The sequence below is a fragment of the Eleginops maclovinus genome, chromosome 19, assembly GCF_036324505.1.
Source record: "Eleginops maclovinus isolate JMC-PN-2008 ecotype Puerto Natales chromosome 19, JC_Emac_rtc_rv5, whole genome shotgun sequence".
NCBI lineage: Eukaryota > Metazoa > Chordata > Actinopteri > Perciformes > Eleginopidae > Eleginops > Eleginops maclovinus.
Window position 1 is genome coordinate 22,079,104 of NC_086367.1, and position 20,321 is coordinate 22,099,424.

Below are 20,321 nucleotides of genomic sequence, written 5' to 3' on the forward strand. Positions count from 1 at the left end.
CATACTGCCTGTGCTGCAGCACCTCTTTTCACCCTCTGTCTGAAACCAGAGCCCAGTTGGCTCTGTTGTGAATGGTCAACCACTTAGAGATGTCTGGCCCCCTTAGCCTATTACGTACAATGTGTTGGAGCACTAGCCAATAGAAGACAAGTGTGATGTCACTATGTTCGGAAGTAAACAAAGGAATCCATTGGTGGCTTTTCAGGCGGGAAAACAGGGATTTTAGCCTTTGCCGACCATTTACATGCACCAAAACCTATATAACTACACTACAGGAAAGGAAAAACCCCCAAAAGGCCAAGAATATCCCCAGCAGATGTAATGGTCAGGTGGTCAGCAGTTGTTTTGATAAGAGGGATGGTACAATGGACTGATCTCCCACCAGACTAACTGTCACTGTCTCTATCAGAGCACAACTATCTGGTTCTCTCTTGACTTTTAAGCCCACAGAGGCTTCATGCGTTTCTACATCAGTGAAACAGCGCACAGTGCAGAGGCAGTTGATAGAAACTAATCTGTTAGTTCTCCGGTGCGATCAGTGTCACAGAAGCAATGTTTCCTCTGCCACCTCCTCGGCAAACAAAAGAAACTCGGCAAATGAGATTTTGACAGTTTGCATATCAGAACACCACGCGTGTCTGCCGCCATGACGGCTGCGTCGCCAAACGGTTTGTCTTATTAGAAACCTTCAGCCGACGAAGCGCCTCAGCCCCTCAGGTACTCGCTGCAGGATGACAGCTCAGCACATGTGCGGCTCGTGTGCAAACGCGAAGAGCCGAGCGCCGTGGAGAAACATCGCTCGTAAAGGAAGACGTCCCAAACGAGTAGAGTAGACGGAGAGAGAGCTGAGTGCTTCATCCAGCTGATGATACGTGAGAGCTGCGGCAGAATTAAGCTGTTATGGATTTCTTGTATTGATGAATATGGTTCTATAGAGACAGAAGGAGGAGTGCATTTGAATAAAAGGTCAAGGGTTTTGCACACCACAACACACACACACACACACACACACACACACACGCATAAAAAGCTGGTACGTCTTAAGCCGGCACACACACATAGTGGCACTGACTTCCATGCATATATTGTTTTACATAAATGCAGGTAGAGACCACACACACACACACACACACACACTAACACACACAGGGAGGATATATTGATTGCCAGCAATTAATTGACGGATGGCAGAGTGTTAAGAGCTCAGGAGGAGGAGAGGGGGAGAGGGAGGGAGAGAAAGAGAGGATGATTGTTGGAGGGAAGAGAGAGGTAAAGGATATATTTAAAGCTTAAGCTGCCCGGCGACATCTCACCACCTCAGTTTTAAATTTAAGGAGGCCCCATTACTCATTTGGTTTTCTTTTCGCTTTCCTGTAGTGTGTTATATAGGTTTTAATGCATGTAAAGGGTCTGCAAAGGATACAATCATCCCCCCAACCTGAAAATGAGCATGATACAGCATGTCCCTTTTAATTGACATGAGTTATTTAAAGCATCTCTCTGGATTGTAAATTGCAAAGTAATCTAGGTAACTGTGCAATCCTGGTACGAAATACAATCTCTCTGACACACACACACACACACACACACACACACACACACACACACACACACACACACACACACACACACACACACACACACACACACACACACACACACACACACACACACACACACACACACACACACACACAAACATATAGTATTTGGACAGTAATACATGCGCAGGTTCCTTTTCTACATGCAGAAACAATTACATTTAAAACATCAGCCAGTTGAAACAAGCACACAAGCAGCTATTTGTACTCGAGCAAGCAGACTCATTTACACAAACACTCTCTCAACTCACACACACACACACACACACACACACACACAGGCCAGGAGAGAACAATCGTTTTATCACTGAGCAGAAGTGTTCATTTATAAGCTAAAGCAGCCAGATATATGCCTCTCTGCTTCCTTCCTCTCCCTACACTTTATTCCCGCTCTCTCTCTATTCCTCTCCCATCTCCAGAAGAAGTGAAATTACTCTCCACCCAGGCAGCGAGGTCAGGGTGTCTGGCCTCTGTTATTTGTCTTCTCCTCCTCGACAATGTGTGTGTGTTAGTGTGTGTGTGTGTGTGTGTGTGTGTGTGTGTGTGTGTGTGTGTGTGTGTTTGTGTGAATGTACCAGAGAGGGAGTCCCATATCAAACAGCCCTTGTTCAGCAACTGTAGGGTAATTCTTATTCCTTTAATTCCATCATAAATGAGCTACAAAAAAAGCTGCTTTGATTATTTTCGTTTGAATTTAATTCAGTTAAATGCAACTTTATTCATCCTAGCCACTGCATTGATAGAGCACAAAGACAATAAACTACAAAAACAAAACAAAACATGCTTTTTATTTTGTCTGTTCTGCAAAAACTGCTTTTAACTCACTTTCATAGATGCCCACAATACATGAGATACAGCCTGTGAGATTACCAAAACTGTCGGAGTAAGTAACCTTCAGATGACCTTCTAATTAAAAGGCTTATTGACCCTTAAATGGTGTCTGTGTCCTGGTAATATGGGTAGAAACAACGGAGTAATATTGGTGTTACGTGGTGTAATATGGCTCTAACATGGGAATGATATTGGTGTAACATGGGTGTGTAAAATCGGTCAATTACAGTTTAATATGGGTGTAATGTTGGTGTTACATGGGAGTAAAATGGCTGTAACAGGGCTATAATATGGGTATAGTATGGGTATAATAAGGGCCGTAATATAGGTGTAATAACAGTGTTAATAGGGTGTGAAATGGTTCAATTACAGTATAGTATGGGTGAAATAAGGAGTGTAAAATGGGTCTTATAACAGCATAATATGGGAGTAATATTTCTGTTACATGGGTGCAGAATGGGTCGAATAACAGTGCAGTATAGGTGTAATAAACGTGTAATATGGGTGTGAAAATGCTGTATAATACTGGTGTAATAACGGTGTAACGGGTTATTACATATTAGTAATCAATTCATTTTTCAGAATATCATTGAAAATCTTATTTGTATCCTTGCCATTATCAAAAAACATGGATCCTTTTTATTTCCCCCGTGACAACAGGTGTATCCTCCTCAGAAAACAGGGGAAGGATCTTGTTTTATGTCTGATTCGATGTAAATGACTCAAAGCTGTTGTGGGGACGAAGTTTCACCAATACCGAATGTAATATATGGAAATTATATTTTAGAACACTTTCCTCGGGATTATGAAACATATTTTACAGCGGAGTTATGAGCAACATATGGAGGTTTTCATTCACGATTTTTGCAATTACATTCAAAGCAGCCTGTCTGCCCCTCCACTCAGCATGGAGGGGTGATTTATCTGCGCGCTTCTATTCATTTTGAATCAGGCCGGTGACGCCGGGCTCCCTCAGCACTTTGACAACCTCTACAGCGGAGAGCCGGCAGAGACTGGAGCAGCAGCAGCAGCTCCTGGAGGAGCGCAGCCACATGAATAATCACCCAGACGCTGCTAGATAGCTGCGCTCTCCTTGGGCCTTCCAGCAGATGCTATGCTAACAAATGGGAGCAGTCAACCCAGAGCTAATGGGAAAAAAAAAGTTTCCTGCTTTCACTCCCCCCAAAAACACACGCTGCACAGGTCCCTCGCATGCACACTAACACTGTCATCTGCTGCCATTAAGGCGGTAAACAGAGAGGCAGTGTTTATGGGAGTGTAATCACAGCAAGGAGCTCAGAGAACAGGTTATTCTGACCTGGTTCTAATGTCAGCTTGTTGTTGTAAGGCAGGTTAGCATTGAATGACCATTCCCGCTCCCCAGAGGATGAACCCTTAATTGAACGCATGACCAACTTAGCTCTGCGAAGACAAATCACGTCTGTTTAAAACTGAACATGAGCATAATGTATCCTCTTTAATAGAAAGAAACGAGACTGCTGTGCATTTTAGTCCTGGAAAGAAAGAGGAAGGTTACTTCACACAAATCTAGACATACATTTAACGTTGTCTCAGAAACAAACTAATTTTATAAAACCTTTAAGAGCAAATAAGGAAACACAACATAATACACAGGTTCTATTCGTTGGTTTACATCCAATCTCTAAGGTCTTTAGTTGTATTACTTGGACAGAATACAACAAATAAAAACAAAGGCTTTACTGGCGCATTTACTCCTTGACATTAAATGCTGTGTGTTGTTTTTTCTCTCACCCTTACACTGCTGAAAGCTCCATCTTAACAACCCATTTAGGCAATTATTGAGTCCTTAATCAATACATTTCAGAAAATCCCCCGAAGCATGTGTAATTTCCCTGATCCTGGAGAAGCAATCTGTCTAATTATGTCTTGTTTCATGTTACTGACGCTAATTTCTGCTAAAATGCAAGAAATAGGAAACAGAAACGCATTTCTTCTTTTTCAGAAATGTTGCGTTCAGACTGAAGTAATTTAAAATCAAGACGATCCAGTCCCTAGAACTGTTGTTGAGAGGCTCTATATTATCATTTAAAGTGCATGAAATGTTCTGCTATCAAACACAGCGAGTATAGGTTATGTTTTCCTCAGATGTTGTGTATCTTGTCTTGGCAGCAAACTCTTTAAAAAGCGATGCGTCTCCTCTCCGAGAGCGCGTATACCGCCTCGTGCTCGGCCTACGTTTGAAAGAGACACACTGACACCCGGCTCTGACAGAACACGTTGTGTGATCATTTAAAAAAGAGTAAAATCAGCCCACCCCCAAAAAGCAATTGCTCATAAATCTCAACACAAATTATTCAGCTCTGGAACAAAGCGATGAATTATTCAAAAACGACTTCTGAGAGAAAGAGCACGGAGCTGAAAACCCCAAAGTAAATACGTAATCAAAAGCCTTCAGAAAGCTCGGCTGTCTAAAAATATGCTTAGACACAGGAATTCTTCCCTTCCACAGACATAATTATACAAATTGCTCCGCGTCTCGTTAACAAGAGAGGGGGGTAATTCGTATTAGCCATTCATAGCCTATTAATCTAATAAACTAGTTGGCTCTGTGTGTGTGTGTGTGTGTGTGTGTGGATATGGCTCTGCAATGAATTTCTATTAGATTTGTGTTTATTCCCCTCGTGCTGATAAGGGAGATGGGGGTAATGACTGAACAGGATTTTTTTTGCCACCGCAGACGCATTCAAAAACACATTCAGCACCGAGGGTGGAGGCTATCAATCAGCCTAATCCAATCAAATCGGGTATTTGATGACCCACGAAAAACCTTGTATATTATTTATATCTGTAATTCATCCAATTTCTATAATTTTGTAACAGTTTACGGCTGAATTGCGGCTATTTTTATGACCCGTGGCAGAGGAGGAGGGGGGACCTTCTGGTGCCTGGTGGCCAAATTTGGCTTCAAACACAGGTTTAAGAAGCAGGGAACTTCTTAGGGTTGTTGGTAACCTAGGCTGACTTTTGCTTTGCATTAAAGGGTTCACATTTAATCACACTATTATTGCAAATAAGAACTTGGGGTAACAATGTATTTGTGCTCCATCTCTATACCAACTTCTGATGTTCCTCAACTGGTTCTTTTTGACTTGGAGCAGTGGTATGGAACCTAGCTAGCTAGTTAATCCTATCAGTTCGCACACGTTTCTAAAATGATGAACCATTTCTTTAATATGACAATGTTGCTATCCATACATAGGTATAATTATACTGCAATTATGTCTTATTTTTTCCATAAAAGCTGATATTTTGGAGATATGGTACATGAGTTTCTACCCTTGACCCTAAATTGAATCTGGTGACTTTTTCCTTTCTGCTCAGTCACTCGGATTACCCTTCTGTCTTTTGCCATTTTACAAAGTAGATGAGAAACATGAGACAAGAAGTTCAGCATGCAAATCAATGAAACATGTTTCAATGTGTTTTGTTTGTCTCTGTCCTTTCTCTCTACAGGTTCCTGGAAGCGTCTTGGAACCGGGTCTAGTTGACCTCCACCACATCAGCCCACTCCCAGCGGGTCCAGTGGCACCACCTCCAGACGACTCCTGGGAATGGGATGAAACTGATATGACAATCACAGAGCCACAAGAAGAAGAAGAACATCCCGACCTTATGCACAACCTCCCCTTAGAACCAAATCTGCCTTTGGACGGCAGTGCAGCCAATGGGAATCCACCCAATGGGATTCGTGCCAGTGTCACAGCCAATCAGAGATCCTCCTCAGAGGCTCAGCCCTATCTTCCTCCGAACAACAATAACATTTATCAGGTGTACAGCCTCCATAGTGTCGAGTTATACAGACAGCCTCAGTTTCCTCCTACTTCCTCCATGTTGCACAAATCAGGGAAACGGAAACAGCACATTCTGCTAAAGAGCCTGAGTAAGGACTCCTCGTTTTCCTCCATCGAATCCCTCCCGGACATCCTGGGTGGTTTAATTCCAAACCGCCAAGGAGGAGAGAAACCCGTTGCGTACCGGGATGGGGAGAGTGGCAGAGGAAGCGGCCAATCTGCGAACAGTCGACGCTCAGAAAGCGAGAGTGGGATCGTAAGCGATACCGGAGACACCGAGACAATGACGACAAACTCAGAAGTCCAGGAAGAGGATCAGGGAGAAGAAGAGGAAGATGAAAAGAGTATAGGAAGTATGAATCCGTACAAGGAAGTAATCTGGTTCTGCAGAAAGACGGTGTCATCAGGTACAACCAAAGAACCAAGAGAGAGGAAAGTATGAAGGAGAAAGTATGGAGAAGAGACGAAGTCAAAAGTGAAAGCAGAAGGAACCGAGAGGACGAAAAGAGGAGGAAGCACAGGAGAGGCGAGGCGGTTGAGATCTTAATCAACGGACGTGGGATTCTGACTCCTGCTGACTCTGATTCGGACATTGAGGTGGGAGGACCTGACTCCTCCAAGGCCTTTACGTCCCGCAGTGACTTCCCAGTATTCCCGGTTGATTCTAACGGTAGAGGGACTCCTCCTGCTCTCCGCCGCCAAACATCCAGTCCAGTATTATCTCTGAGCTCCTCCCTGGAGTCCCTTCTGGCTCTGGGTGGGGAGTTATTTCCCTCCAAAGACCAGTTGCACCGTAGCACCTCTTTGGAGAGTTGCCTGGTGCCGTGTCGTAGTGCTGAAGACACCGGGGGAAGCATGGCCAGCCTCGGGGAGCTGGATCTGGTGCGCAGCATAGAGGTGGAAGGAGGTGAACCAGTCAAGGACAAGAACAAAAAAAGTGCGCAAGGAGAACCGTCTTCTGGGGAGCTGAGCCGAAGAACCCTTGACCTCCTGAAACGTCTCGAGAACATCCAGAGTCCTCTGGTCGCGAATATGACCCGCAGTGTTTCCGACATGACGCTTCGGAGCAGCTCCCATCAGCGGAGCAGACTCCCTGCCTCACCCTCTCTCGGTGGATGCCACTCCCCTCTTTCTGGGATTTCAGGGTCACCAAGGAAAGGACCGCCATCCCTGATCAATGAGAGTTCTGCGACGGCATCTCTGACGGAACTGAGCAGCAACGAAGACTCCTCTCTGGGGTCTGAGGATTGCGCCATGCGCAGAAATCAACACCACCTCTTCCTGGATCCCACAATGGCCGCCAACGCCAACACGTGTTGCTACAGGAAGCGTTGCCAGGGTCACGGGCGAGGAGGGCAAGGGATGGACGAAGCAGATGCAGCCAGTTTGAGTCTTGTCGTGAACGTCTCCTGTAAGTCGGCATGCACTGATGAAGACGAGGACGACAGCGACCTTCTGTCTTCCTCCACGCTCACACTCACTGAGGAGGAGCTTGGAGTTCGGGATGAAGAGGACGAAGAAGAGGAGAGGCTGAGCGGTGCTTCCTCTGCTAACGATGATGACGAAGAGGAGATGGAGGGGTCTTACGTCCTGGGGCTGGAGTACATGAAGAGGGAGCTGCAGAGTTGGATTCGATTTCCCCGAAATTCCTCCTCTTCCTCTTCCTCTAAAACAGAGGCGGGCCTCCGGGACGAGCTGCAGTGTGGAACCAACCTGCCCTCGACATTCACCTCCTCCTCCTCGCAGAACAATGAGCAGCACTGCTACCAAAACCGCTCCAAACAAGTAGAAACCAACACCAATAGCGGCAACAACAAAACAAAAAGAGATAATAAGGACCAGGAAGAAGAGGAGAAGAACCGCAGGAATGCAACAAGGAGCTACATCAGCCAGTTTGTGGACGACGTGGAGAACGGAAACGTGGATCAGAGCTGTTTGAAAGGGAAAGACGAGGACGATGAACTCCTTAGAGAGGAGTCGAGCGTGTTCACAAAGAAGGGCGAGTCACTGAGGGAGTCCTACATGTTCGCCAAAACAGAGGAGTCAGATCAGGATGTTAGCGACTGGATGAAAACAGAATCAACGAAGCAGCTTTCTCCATCACCGTCCTGCGATCTCAATCCCTTCTTGTCCAAAAATGCTTCCTCTTTAGTCGGACAACTGAGAGGGGAGTTACCCTGCCACAGCTCCTCCCTCCCCTCGCCGCCTTCCCTCTCTCCTGTTGAAAACGGCACTTCCCAGGATGCCTTGCACGACAGCAGGACAGCAACCGGGGTGCGGAAAGCCATCACCAGTCAGGAGAAGTTCAAATTCTCGTCTTTTGTGACGGAGGAAACGAGGAGGGAGTGAGAGACAAAGAGACGTCCCGGCCTCCCAAAAAACGCCACAATTCTCACTCCTCCTGCTGCAACCACCTGCCCTCGCCCTCTTCCCTCCAACCATGCAGTGAAGCCGAGGGAAAGAAAGAGAACGTGCACGACTTTGTAATGGAGATTATTGACATGACGTCACTGGCGCTGAAGAGCAAAGAGATCCAGTCCGAAGAACCGAACCAGAATGAAAGTCGGTCCGTCCCAGAACGAGGTCCTGCATCGGCACAGATCAAAAACAAGGTACAGAATTAAAAGTCCAAAAGAGGAATAATAGTAAAACAATCAGCCTGTTGTGGATTTCATTACAAGTCAAACATGCAAATTGTTATATTGCAAATGCAAACTAAACAGAGATTAAACGAACAGTTCAGAAAGGCTGCAGACGTTGATAATGAATCAAATATTGGATATTTCTCAGCACTTGATGTCCTGTTTGACCTCATTTATTCAGCACACTTTGAGGACAAATGAATCCAAAAGTATCAAAAAAGTTATTTCAGTTAATTTGTTCAATGAGTTGGAGTAATTCAATAAATCGCATCACAGATCATAACTTTTAGGATGTAATGACTCATTTCTTGAGTATCCTTTGCGAGTGAAGTAATCTAAAAGCTAATCAGTTTCCAGTCTTTTCATTTAATGTCTGTAAAGAATAAAGAAATCAGGCAGAACAACTTTTCCCCCCTTTTGTAAGTGTGAAATATAAAATACACTTTTAATATCCAAATGAACACTCGGATGGTTTGGTAATTGTGTTAAATTACACAAATATAGAAATGTACATAATCCAAAAGTTGAAAAACCAGGACAGTATGAGCTGCATTTATAACTTTAATCAAACAAAATTAAATAAAACTAATTCTTATTAAAAGTTATATTTAAGTTAAGCGACCAAAACTTTTGATTTGAGTTATTCAACTAAGTTTAATTATTTACATTTTTAGAGAATATCAAATAAAAGTCAAGTTTGTCCATTTTTTTTTACTCACACACGAAATTCCCTCTATCCATAGTCCTTCCATTCAGATAAGGAAAACCAGGATCAGAATTACTTTATGTGCACCGCACTAAAGGGACAGTGCAGAAAAAAGTAAATCAAGTGAACTTTTGATTATTCTTTCTCATTTTAGTGCATGTAAACGGTCTATGAAGGCTAAAATCCCTAAGTTCCCTTAAGAGGGATCAGGCTTCTATTTGGTAGCGCTCCAACACATTGTACATGACAGGCTAAGGGGGCGGGACATCTCTAAGCTGGTTGACCAATCACAACAAAGCCAGAAAGCTAACCAATCAGAGCAGACTGGGCTCTGGTTTCAGACAGAGGGTGAAAAGAAGTGCTGCAGCACAGGCAGTATGAGAAAAATAAAGAGCTTTCTGAACATTAAAGCATGGAGACATGTCCCAGGAGAGACTACGTACATACTGATATGAACCTGAAAATGAGCATTATAGGCCCCCTTTAAACAAACAGCAAAATAACACAGTTCTTTACAAACGTTCTCTTCCTTGTCCTTCAGATCCTCGAACACTCCCACCGGCCTCTCCACCTTCGTAAGGGAGACTTCTACTCGTACCTGTCGCTCTCCTCCCACGACAGCGACTGTGGCGAGGTCAGCCAGTGCTCCGAAGACAGGGGCTCCTCTCCGACTCCGTACAACATCCCGTCCTACGTCACGCCGACTCAGGGCCTACACAGCCCGAGCCCCGAGCTGTTCACCAGCACCAGGCAGCAGATGTCAAACTCGGCCCCGTCTTCCAGGCAGACGTCACCCGGCTTTGAATCCAAGAAGAACTTCTGTGCTCTTGATTTGAAGTCGGGCAGCCCCTCGATATCTCTGCCCGCTAGCCCGGAGATCAGGGACGAGGAGACGCTGTTTGCTGCCTGTACGGAGGAGGTTTACCTGGGCCCGCCTCTCTGCTACAGCATGGTGCTCACTAAGAAACCACAGCGCTTCCTGCTGAAGGAAAATCTGGAGTTCCTGCCATCTTTGGACTCCAAGCTGAACAGTGTAGCTAACTTGCCTTGTTCACAACTACACGACAAACCAGGTGATAGTCTGATGTCTCCCTCGAAGGATAGAGACCACCTGTACTTCCAACGATCCACAGAGGGAACACAGAGCTCATTCTCTACCTTCCTGGAGCCTTGTCACAGCTCTTCTTCCAGCTACTCCGCCTGTCTCCAGGGGCCCTGGCTTTACCGACAACCCTTCCTCCCTTCCACTCGCCGGGGAAGAGAAGCGAGGTGAGGACCTGTACGTCCTCTGTGATGTCGCTGGAGGAGAAGTCGCGGCCGCTGCGAGTGTCATCTTGCTGCAGGAGGAGAGGAGTCGTAATGAGGGGCCTCCTTATCTTAATCCCCGGGCGCGTGTCGCCCCGATAGACTCCTCCGCAGCTGAATGTTTGGCAGATACTAAAACGCTCGAATCCAATATGGGCGCCGTAATGACCAAGATAAGTGTCTGCAGCTCCGCTACAAATCCCTCAAAAGAGCCAGCCGCCGCCGCCGCCACCACGCGTATTAATCCCAAAATTAACCGCTCGCTGATGAGAGAGGCAGATAGGGGGGAGGAGGGGGAGAGGCGAGGAGAGGTGGATACTCGGCGGGTGAGGAGAGGAAGGAGTGGCTCGCAGCAGGAAGGGAAGACGGCGACGGAGAAGCAGGTTAGTGTTTCCACGGATCTGCTATCTGGGGACATTATACCGGGCCTTGATACTGCACTTCACCTCTCTGCTCCAGGTATTAGTCCGAGCCGAGCCCCACAGTGGGTATGAATGTAATGAGGCCGGTGTGCGTGTCTTTTACTTCCCATTTCTAAGGCCTGAGAGGCGCTGATATGCGTAACCTCCTCTTCCTCCTCCCTTTCCAGGCATAGGGAGTAACAGGATTACATAATCAGGAATCAAAAAAGTGAACTGTATTCCCTTACAGTTACACAATAAAACCACGTAATCAGATTACATCTTTTAAAATGGGGATTAGTAGCGGGATAACCTGGTGACAATACATTTTAAAATAAAGAGCAATACTGCCTTATTGGTTTTAATTTAGGATACTTTCATTCTTTTTATTTAAAATACACAGGTTTTTTTATATGCGGTAGATAAACAACACCTGAAAACATTTCTGAAGAGCCCCATTCTCCCTTTCCTGTAGTGTGTTTTATAGGTTTTAGTGCATGTAAACGGTCTGCAAAGTCTAAAATCCCAAAGTTCTGGAATGTGATGACATCATTTTGGAACACTGGCGCTTCTATTGGCTAGCGCTCCAACACATTCTACGTGATAGGCTAAAGGGGCGGGACATCTCTAAGCAGTTTACTAATCACAACGGAGCCGGCCAGCTGACCAATCAGAGCAGACGGGGGTGTCTGGTTTCAGACAGAGGGTGAAAAGAGGTGCTGCAGCACAGGCAGTATGAGGAAAATAAAGACCTTTTTGAACATTAAAGCAGGGAGACATGTCCCAGGAGAGGAAAGGAATGCTAATATTAACCTGAAAATGAGCATTATTTGGCTTATTTCTTCAAGTCATTTGTCTCTCATCTTGCTCTTAACCCTAACCCTTCATAGTCTTTCTCAACCCCTCTAGTTCTTCCTTCTTTTATCATCATCTGTTCCTCTTGTGTCCTCTCCTCCCCTCCTCTTATCTTCCTCTTCTCCTTTAGGTATCTTTCCTCTCTCTTCACTTTTTCTTCGTCTATGATCTTCTGTAATTCCTCCCTCCTCCTTCAATCCTCCCTCAGGTGTTAATGCAAGAGGGGATTTGCAGACTTCTCAGTTTTTGAGTTAAAAGGTTAAGGTCCACAGAACAACATCAGCATAATTATTATCAGTCAGATTTCATTAGGATTCATCAGCTAAGAGCTTCCCCTCATCCCGCAGTGATCGTTCAATTCATTTCATCGCTGAATTAGCGTGTTTGTGCTCTTTCTAAGTTTTCTATTTCCTCATGCAAATTAGAATCTTTTTTTCCACCGCGTCTGCAACCTTGCTGCCTCCTCTGCTTATCAACTTTTTACTCCCTTATAGAGGAGGAACACGGCTCCGCTGAAGAGGTTGTTACACTGTGTGATGCAGTGCAGAGCAGCCTGTAGTTGTTTCTCCCACTGTGCATGTTAATGTGGGCTACTCGTCCTTTGTGTTTAACGTGCAGTAAATAAGACTTTTACTGCAGCGGAGCACAACACCCCATTAATGCATCTTCAGGTGGTTGATCAGAGTCATTACTCGGAAACATCTCTGGCTCTCTGCAGCGTTCATCACACCTTACAGCAAGGATGTATATTAGTAGTTTATCTGCACATGTTTAATGCAGACAGTCGCTCAGATTTCACATAAAGCTGATTTTTTCATGTGGGATTTAACACACATACTGTTTCATGCATTTAATATACATATATTATTCCACACAAATGACCAAGTAGATGTAATTGTATTCCTTTCTGATATTTCTATATTTGTATTTTTGAGAAATATTTTGTAGAATGTTGAGTTTTTGCATTTTTCGTCAATTTTGAAATTAAAACATTTGTTAATTTGACATTATTCATTTCATAAGACATTTATCATTATCCCAAAAAGGGAACCAAGAAGGTTTAGTTGTATGCAATTTTAATATGTCTATATTTGTATATTTTGATTTCTTTTAAAAATATTTTGAGGAGATTTAATTTTGTCAATTTTGAAATTAAAACGTTTTTTTACTTATATTTTATGCATTTAAAAAACATACAGTATATATGATCCACACAGGTCATCAAAAAGGCCTCATTGTTTGGATTTATTTGTTTTTCATTTTGAGATTTAAAAAGACATCTTTTCCAAAATGTTGATGCTTATTTTCATTCTTTGATTATGTTTTTGGGACAGACTGCTGCTGCTTGTCTGTCCCAACATGTCATATTTTTCCCATTAGTTTATAAATTCATTCAAATACCATAAAAAAAAATAGACCCAAGAAAAATGCAAAGATAGGGGTGTGTGTGCTTCCAACACATGTGCAGCTGGCATGTATGTGCGCATGTAAGCGTGACTACACATGCTTCTGTGCGTGTGTGTGTGTGTGTGTGTGTGTGTGTGTGTGTAAACTCTGAGGGCTGGTGGATGCATGGGGAGTGATAATAGCTACACAAGTCTTTACAAAGCGATTAGTCGTGAACCAATTAAGAGACGGGGTGGAGCTGGGAGAGGATTGTTTTCGGCCTGATGCTCGTTGTTTTAATTTGCAACTTTTCATCAGTTTGGGCCGAGAGGAAGAACAAGCCGATTAGAAAACAAAGACAAACAACGCTTCAGCCCGATAATGCCGTTTTGATTTATTCCTCTCCCTTTATTCTTTTGTTTCCTCCCTCTTTTACTCTCTCTTTCCCCGATCCATCCCCACCTTTCTCACTGAGGATGTAATGCTTTCTTATGTTCAGCTCTATCATGGATACTGTTGTCTTCTCTATTTCCGTCAGTTTTGATCTCTGTCTTTCCATGTGTGTTTTATTTACTCACTTTGTCTTTCTTGTTCCCTCTCTCAGTCAGCTGTCAATCAGACCACCAGAACAGCACAAACCTCAGTGAGACCGCCCACCTCCAGGACCCGGACAGTCACAGTGAGTTTACCACCCTCACACTTTAGTTGCTAGGCAGATTAGGATTAATGATGATAAATATAATCTCCCTTAAATCAGACTTTAGTTCACCTGCAGTAAATCCAGCAGCTACCCTGCAGTATACAAAGCCATTCAAACTAGCTGTACCTTTACCAGCTCTGAGAACACTTTAATGATCAATCATTATAAAACATATCAGAGATATTATTCTGAAATGGACCAATCAGACAATGACTACTTTTACTGTCGCTGCTTTAAGTACATTTAGAGGAGAGTACTTTCTACTTTCACTGGAGGAACATTTAGAATACTTTTACTGTGACAGAGTATTCCTACACTCTGGTACTTCTACTTTACTCAAGTACAAGACCTGAGTACTTCTACTTTACTCAAGTACAAGACCTGAGTACTTCTACTTTACTCAAGAACAAGACCTGAGTACTTCTACTTTACTCAAGTACAAGACCTGAGTACTTCTACTTTACTCAAGTACAAGACCTGAGTACTTCTACTTTACTCAAGTACAAGATCTGAGTACTTCTCCCACCTCGGGTCAATTGACACCTCGTTATACCCAATCTCAGAAAGTCAGGAGTAAACACAAACGCTGCTCCGGCCGTTCTGTAATTGGTTTCATCAGTTTATATATAATCTACAACATGACATCAGAACCTTCCTGCAGATATCCCGCTGTGAGTCGGCAGCTGCTGAGACACATCACAGACTCAAGAATAAACTAGTGCCACGTCTATTCTTGTTCAGCTATGATTCACACATCTGGAGACCGCTTTGATCGCTGAATCAGTGTTTTAACATTGTTAGTAATCTTCACTCGACTTGAAATCCGTTACAGAGGGATGTAGATGTGCTTCTCTTATGAATATTTCACGCTAGGACTTTAATATCGTCATCCAGTGAAGTTAGGAATGGTTATATCATTTCAGAAACTCTGAGTGTCTGCAATTTATAATCTAGGCTGTGAACAAGCAGTGACTTTGTTTTAGTTTTCAGCATCTTTTCTATTTTTAAACACAAATCAAACCTGGAACACGAACAAAGGCCATCACTGACACACACACACACACACACACACACACACACACACACACACACACACACACACACACACACACACACACACACACACACACACACATACTCACACACACATACTCACACACATCCCGGAGGGCAGGGCATGAGAGTCCAGGTAGAAGCTGACAGCCCAACAGCTGCAGGTTAGACAGACATGTTGTACCCGCACACACACACACACACACTCACACACACACACTCACACACACACACACACACTCACACAACAGAGGACAAACATGCATACACACTAACAAGTAAAGAAGTACACACATGAAAGTGGCTCATCAAGCTCTGCACATGCACGGTGCATGTATCCCCACGACAAAGGACTCACACACACACACACACACACACACATATACACACACACACACCATATTGGTGATGCGTACAGCTGGTCCTGACCCCCATGGCATGCCCAAGTGTAGCCCACCTGTTCACACGCACAAACACACACACACACACACACACACACACACACACACACTGAACACAGACACAGGTGCAATTAAAGCAATCATGAATGCGGCTCATGATGTGCTCTGTGACCCAGACAGCAGAAGGTCTGCAGCAAACACACACACACACACACACACACACACACACACACACACACACACACACACACACACACACACACACACACACACACACACTAAATAAAACATTTAAATGATCTCCAAAGATATATATAATTTAAAGCATTTTACAACATTTTTTAAAACATTATAATTTATTTAAAAGATATGATTTAGAATTTCCCCAGAAAGTAAAATTAAATAATAACAAAAAGAGGTTCAACAGTGTTTTGTGCAAATGATGGTATGTTGTGTGTCTTTTTTAATCAAATGTAGAAGCAGGCAGTCTGGTGGATCCTCCTGCATCTCCTCACCTGTTTTGAAACATATCATTGTATTTCAATGTAAAAAGCCTCTTCTCTCTCCCTTTCCATCCTTCCAGCGAATCCCTGTGCTGGGATCAGGAACCTCCAGGATCCAGATGTAAGAAGGGGATCTCCTTCCCTCTCCTCCCCGCTGAGCTGATCTCTCCCCTGTCCTCGTCTCTCCAGATCCCCCCCCCACCCCCCGAACTCCCCAAATCTCACTGCTGTAACCGGACAGATCTTTAAGAAACTGGAAGGAAAAACTCATCCTGCAGCTTCAGGGTTATATCCCACAACTTATTCACAGTGATACTGATTTCAGGTTTGAGTTTCTGAGTGATTTATGAAGCATTTTTTTAGGGTTTGGCTGTGCATATGTGTTAGTGTGTGGGCAATATGTAGTATTTACATCTTTAGAGAAGAAGAGTCAAGAGCTCAGAGGGAAACAATGTGCAACAATACATCCAAGAAGCATTTCAGTGTGATTTAAAATGTGGTTTTAGGATTAAATACGGGATAAAACAGTGTATTGAGTTCAAGATTCAAGAGCTTCAGGATGGATAGAAGGCAGATAAGTTGTTGGACGGAGAAATATGAATTGCAGTGAAATCCAATATGTGTGAAAGGAGTAATTGATCCATTTTTTGCAGCTTAAGAGAGATATTTCGCTTAGGAGTCACAATGTTACATGTCCTGTTTATTACATAAAATCCTACTTAAAATTGGGCTAATTAGGGGTAAAAAACTGTCTTCTACACTTTTACACACTTCTTCCTCTGCTTATTTCTTCTGGATGTACTTCAGTATTCTTCTACCACATCTTCAGCCGGTTTGCATGACTTCCTACTGTACCTTCGTTCTTAGTGCTGCAGTTGTGTACACACTGTTGCACAGGTAGCATGCAACTTTCTGACAAAAAACACCTGGAGATGATGTCAGTATTCATTATATGTTGCTGTGATACACTCCGTAGATCTTTTTGCCATCCTGTGACTTATAAATGTTGTATGACTCGGTGCATAAACTGTAAACAGAGTCACACAACCATGAAGCCTCAGTTATCTGAGAAAAGTGAACTAAACCGTTAAAGCTATCATTCAGAAAGTGTTGTTTAGGACTTGCTTTTAAAAGAAATAAGGACATTATTGATGCTCAAGATCGAGGAAAACTAGGAATATTAATACCTGTCGAAAGCCCCACATTTGTTGAACTTCAGGAGATATAAAGAGGCCAAAAAGTTGTAGTTAAAGAAGCTTAAAGTGCACAACGTAAACTGTATTATCATTTCTGTAAAAGCAATACGGAGGAAAATCATTGCCAACTATGAAGCACGCTGCTAGACTTTGATTTAGACGTCAAACCCCAAAAATGCCAAACCTAAAGACGGATCAGTTGTGCATCTAAACACCTAATCAATATATATATATTTACCTTAACTTGACCAGGACATCTCCTAGCTGTGTGAATTGTATTTTGGGAGCAAAGGTGGAACCGGTATGTGGAAGTTGAAGAAGGAAAGATGTTGTTCCTTAGATGAGTTTGTTGGATCGGAAAAGGTTGTGTAAGGGACTGAGAACGGACGGATAGGGATGAGTTTGGAGAACGTGTTAGAGCCGAAATACTTCTAAATGATGGAATAGAGTGGCGCAGTAGTGAGTCCTAAAACCCGTAAAAGACTTCAAAGAACCACTTCTGGGTTCCCTCGTCCGGATGTCGATGTTTTTTTTAACGTGTTTGTGGTTAGACCCTCTGTTCTACCACATAAACTCCATCAGTAAATACCCCACTGAAGGATTTCCGAAGCTCCTACATGCTAACAAGTGACTAAATTAACCACCAAACGTCATCGTGCCGAGCATTAGCCGCCTTTAGCTTGGCGGTGGTGATGCGCAGACATGATGTAGTTCCTTTATAACCTTTCCTTAGCTTTTTACTTCTGCCGATTGCATGTACCCTTCAAAAACCATAAAGTGGAGCTAATATGTGGAATTTATCCTGCTGAACAGAAATCCAATGGGGAAATCCCACTGGCTTTTGGACGATGCACCCCTTCTGCACCACTCTATTGAAGTGTCATATAACTACTTTACTTCACTTGAGACTCTTGTCCAGTGTGAGTAAACATTTGAAGGGACAGAATCAGTTGTAAACCGTTCAGGTGCAACTTTGTGATAGATTCAAGGTTGTCTGACTTCAAATGTGACAAAGAGTACCTGAACAAACCCTTAGGTTCTTCTTGAGGCAGGAACTCGTGAAAATGCAGTGGTCAATCCTCTGTAGAAGGTTCAGCCTGCAATTGTGCAAAAAGGTGAACTCCTTGGAAGTCAGGTCCTTTCCTAGAGGCTCCTCCAAATTTTGCTTGGAAATGCGCTATGGTTTCCTCAGACCAAGAACATCTTTGGCAGACCAGTAGACACAGTTACCATTTACAACTTTGGAGGTAACTTGACCAAGTGTATATGTTATCAATGATTGCTTGAAGCTGTTACAGGAAGGAAGAAGTCATTCGTTGAGGTCTTCTGTAAATCTTCTGAGAATTTAGTAAGAGCAAAGTCTCTGGCACAACTTCTTGGTGGTAAGGAGTACCTGAATGCACCATGAGTTTTCTTTCTAGGGAGGAAATAGTGAGGATGCTTTGGTGAGTCCTCTGTAGACCATCTCATGTTCATCCTGCAGTCCTTCAACTATGCTTAGTCTGCGTCCTTAAGGATGCACAGAATCATCGTTCTGCAAACTGTTCATCGTTGAGGTTTGGTGACGAAATATAGGATTTACGTTCATTACCTATACGCCTGCTTTGCCGTTTGGCGAAGTCATTGTGCTCTGAATCGATGGAAATACTATTCACACCCATCAGGTCAAACGTAGCTCTACCTGTGAACTATATATTAACCTCTCTCTGCTGACAGCAACGTCTGCAAAACGAGGGATAAACCACTTCTAAAAGACGGGATTTTATCTATGCAACACGACCAAAGTTGGTGTTGTTGTGTAGGCGTTGAGGTTTGATGACTGTTGGTGGGGGCGTGTGTTGTTATACTACTGCTGTATGTAAGTAAGTACACCATGTATTGTTCATTTTTTATTTTCTAGAGAACTCATGAAACGATGATTAGCAGTGACGCTGGGGGTTTTCGGGGATCGGTATTGAGAAGGTGTGCGTAGGACAAAATAGGGTTTGAAATCTTTCAAATATAATTGTGTGCCTTGCTCTACTGTTACTACTTCTACCTTTTTTTTGTTTTGTTATTTAAAAACCACTGCTTTCTTTCCCAGTTAGGTGATTAAAAAAAACATGCAACAAAAAAATCAAATGTGAAACAAAAAGGTTCAAGATGTGTATATATGTAAAGGTGTGAAACCTTGGTGTAAAATGCAGAGGGAGGAATGCTTGGTGTTTGTGTTTATTTAACTATGTATGTGACCTGTGATGTGGAATATCTTTATTATTAGTATTGGCCATAAAGAGCTTGACTGCATGGTTCCTGCTAACTACAATGTAAAACCAACTGTTGACAAATAAACTTAATTTATTGGGGAAAAATTGTTGTTTTACTGTGTTTTCTTCATTGTATTTCTGAAGTTCTTTAGCACTTTAAATCACTTCCATTGCTTCAGGTCCGTGGTGTTGTATCATGCTTTATTTTGAACCTCAAAAGTGGGTCTCTGCTTTATATGTTGGTCAGCCTTTTTAATTTCATCGCTGGTTTTAAATGTTTCAGAAGTATGAGTGGAAGAATTAGTTAGACTTATAAAGATATCTTCAAAGTAATTATTAACTTCAATAGATCGATCAATCAGTCAGAAATGCTGTATTAATCCCAGGGGTAAATAAAGATTTGGGACGGTTGGCACCATATTAGAATACATCAAATACGTGTGCAATAAAAAATCCTTTTAGATATAGAAAGACATTTTAGGAACAGGAATGAGGAAGGATGTCCTCCACAGCACAGGGACCCTATGAAGACCGAGGCTCATGATGACGACTCAGGCTCATGGATGAAGACTCAGACTCATGGTGAAGACTAAGGCTCATGGTCAAGACTCAGGTTCATGATGAACACATGATGAAGACTCAGGCTCATGATGAAGACTCAG

At 43.2% G+C, this 20,321-nt stretch overlaps 1 protein-coding gene across 1 annotated transcript in view; it reads left to right on the plus strand.

Moving 5' to 3' along the window:
* akap6 (A kinase (PRKA) anchor protein 6) overlaps positions 1-19,754 on the plus strand; it is a 136,873-nt gene extending 117,119 nt beyond the window's left edge. The window contains 7 exon segments of the mRNA XM_063908026.1: positions 5,928-6,611; positions 6,680-8,609; positions 8,612-8,877; positions 10,155-10,825; positions 10,827-11,301; positions 14,165-14,239; positions 16,298-19,754. Of these exon segments, the coding sequence (XP_063764096.1) occupies positions 5,928-6,611; positions 6,680-8,609; positions 8,612-8,877; positions 10,155-10,825; positions 10,827-11,301; positions 14,165-14,239; positions 16,298-16,342 (4,146 nt within the window). The 3' untranslated portion in view covers positions 16,343-19,754.
* The last annotated feature ends 567 nt before the right edge of the window (positions 19,755-20,321 follow it).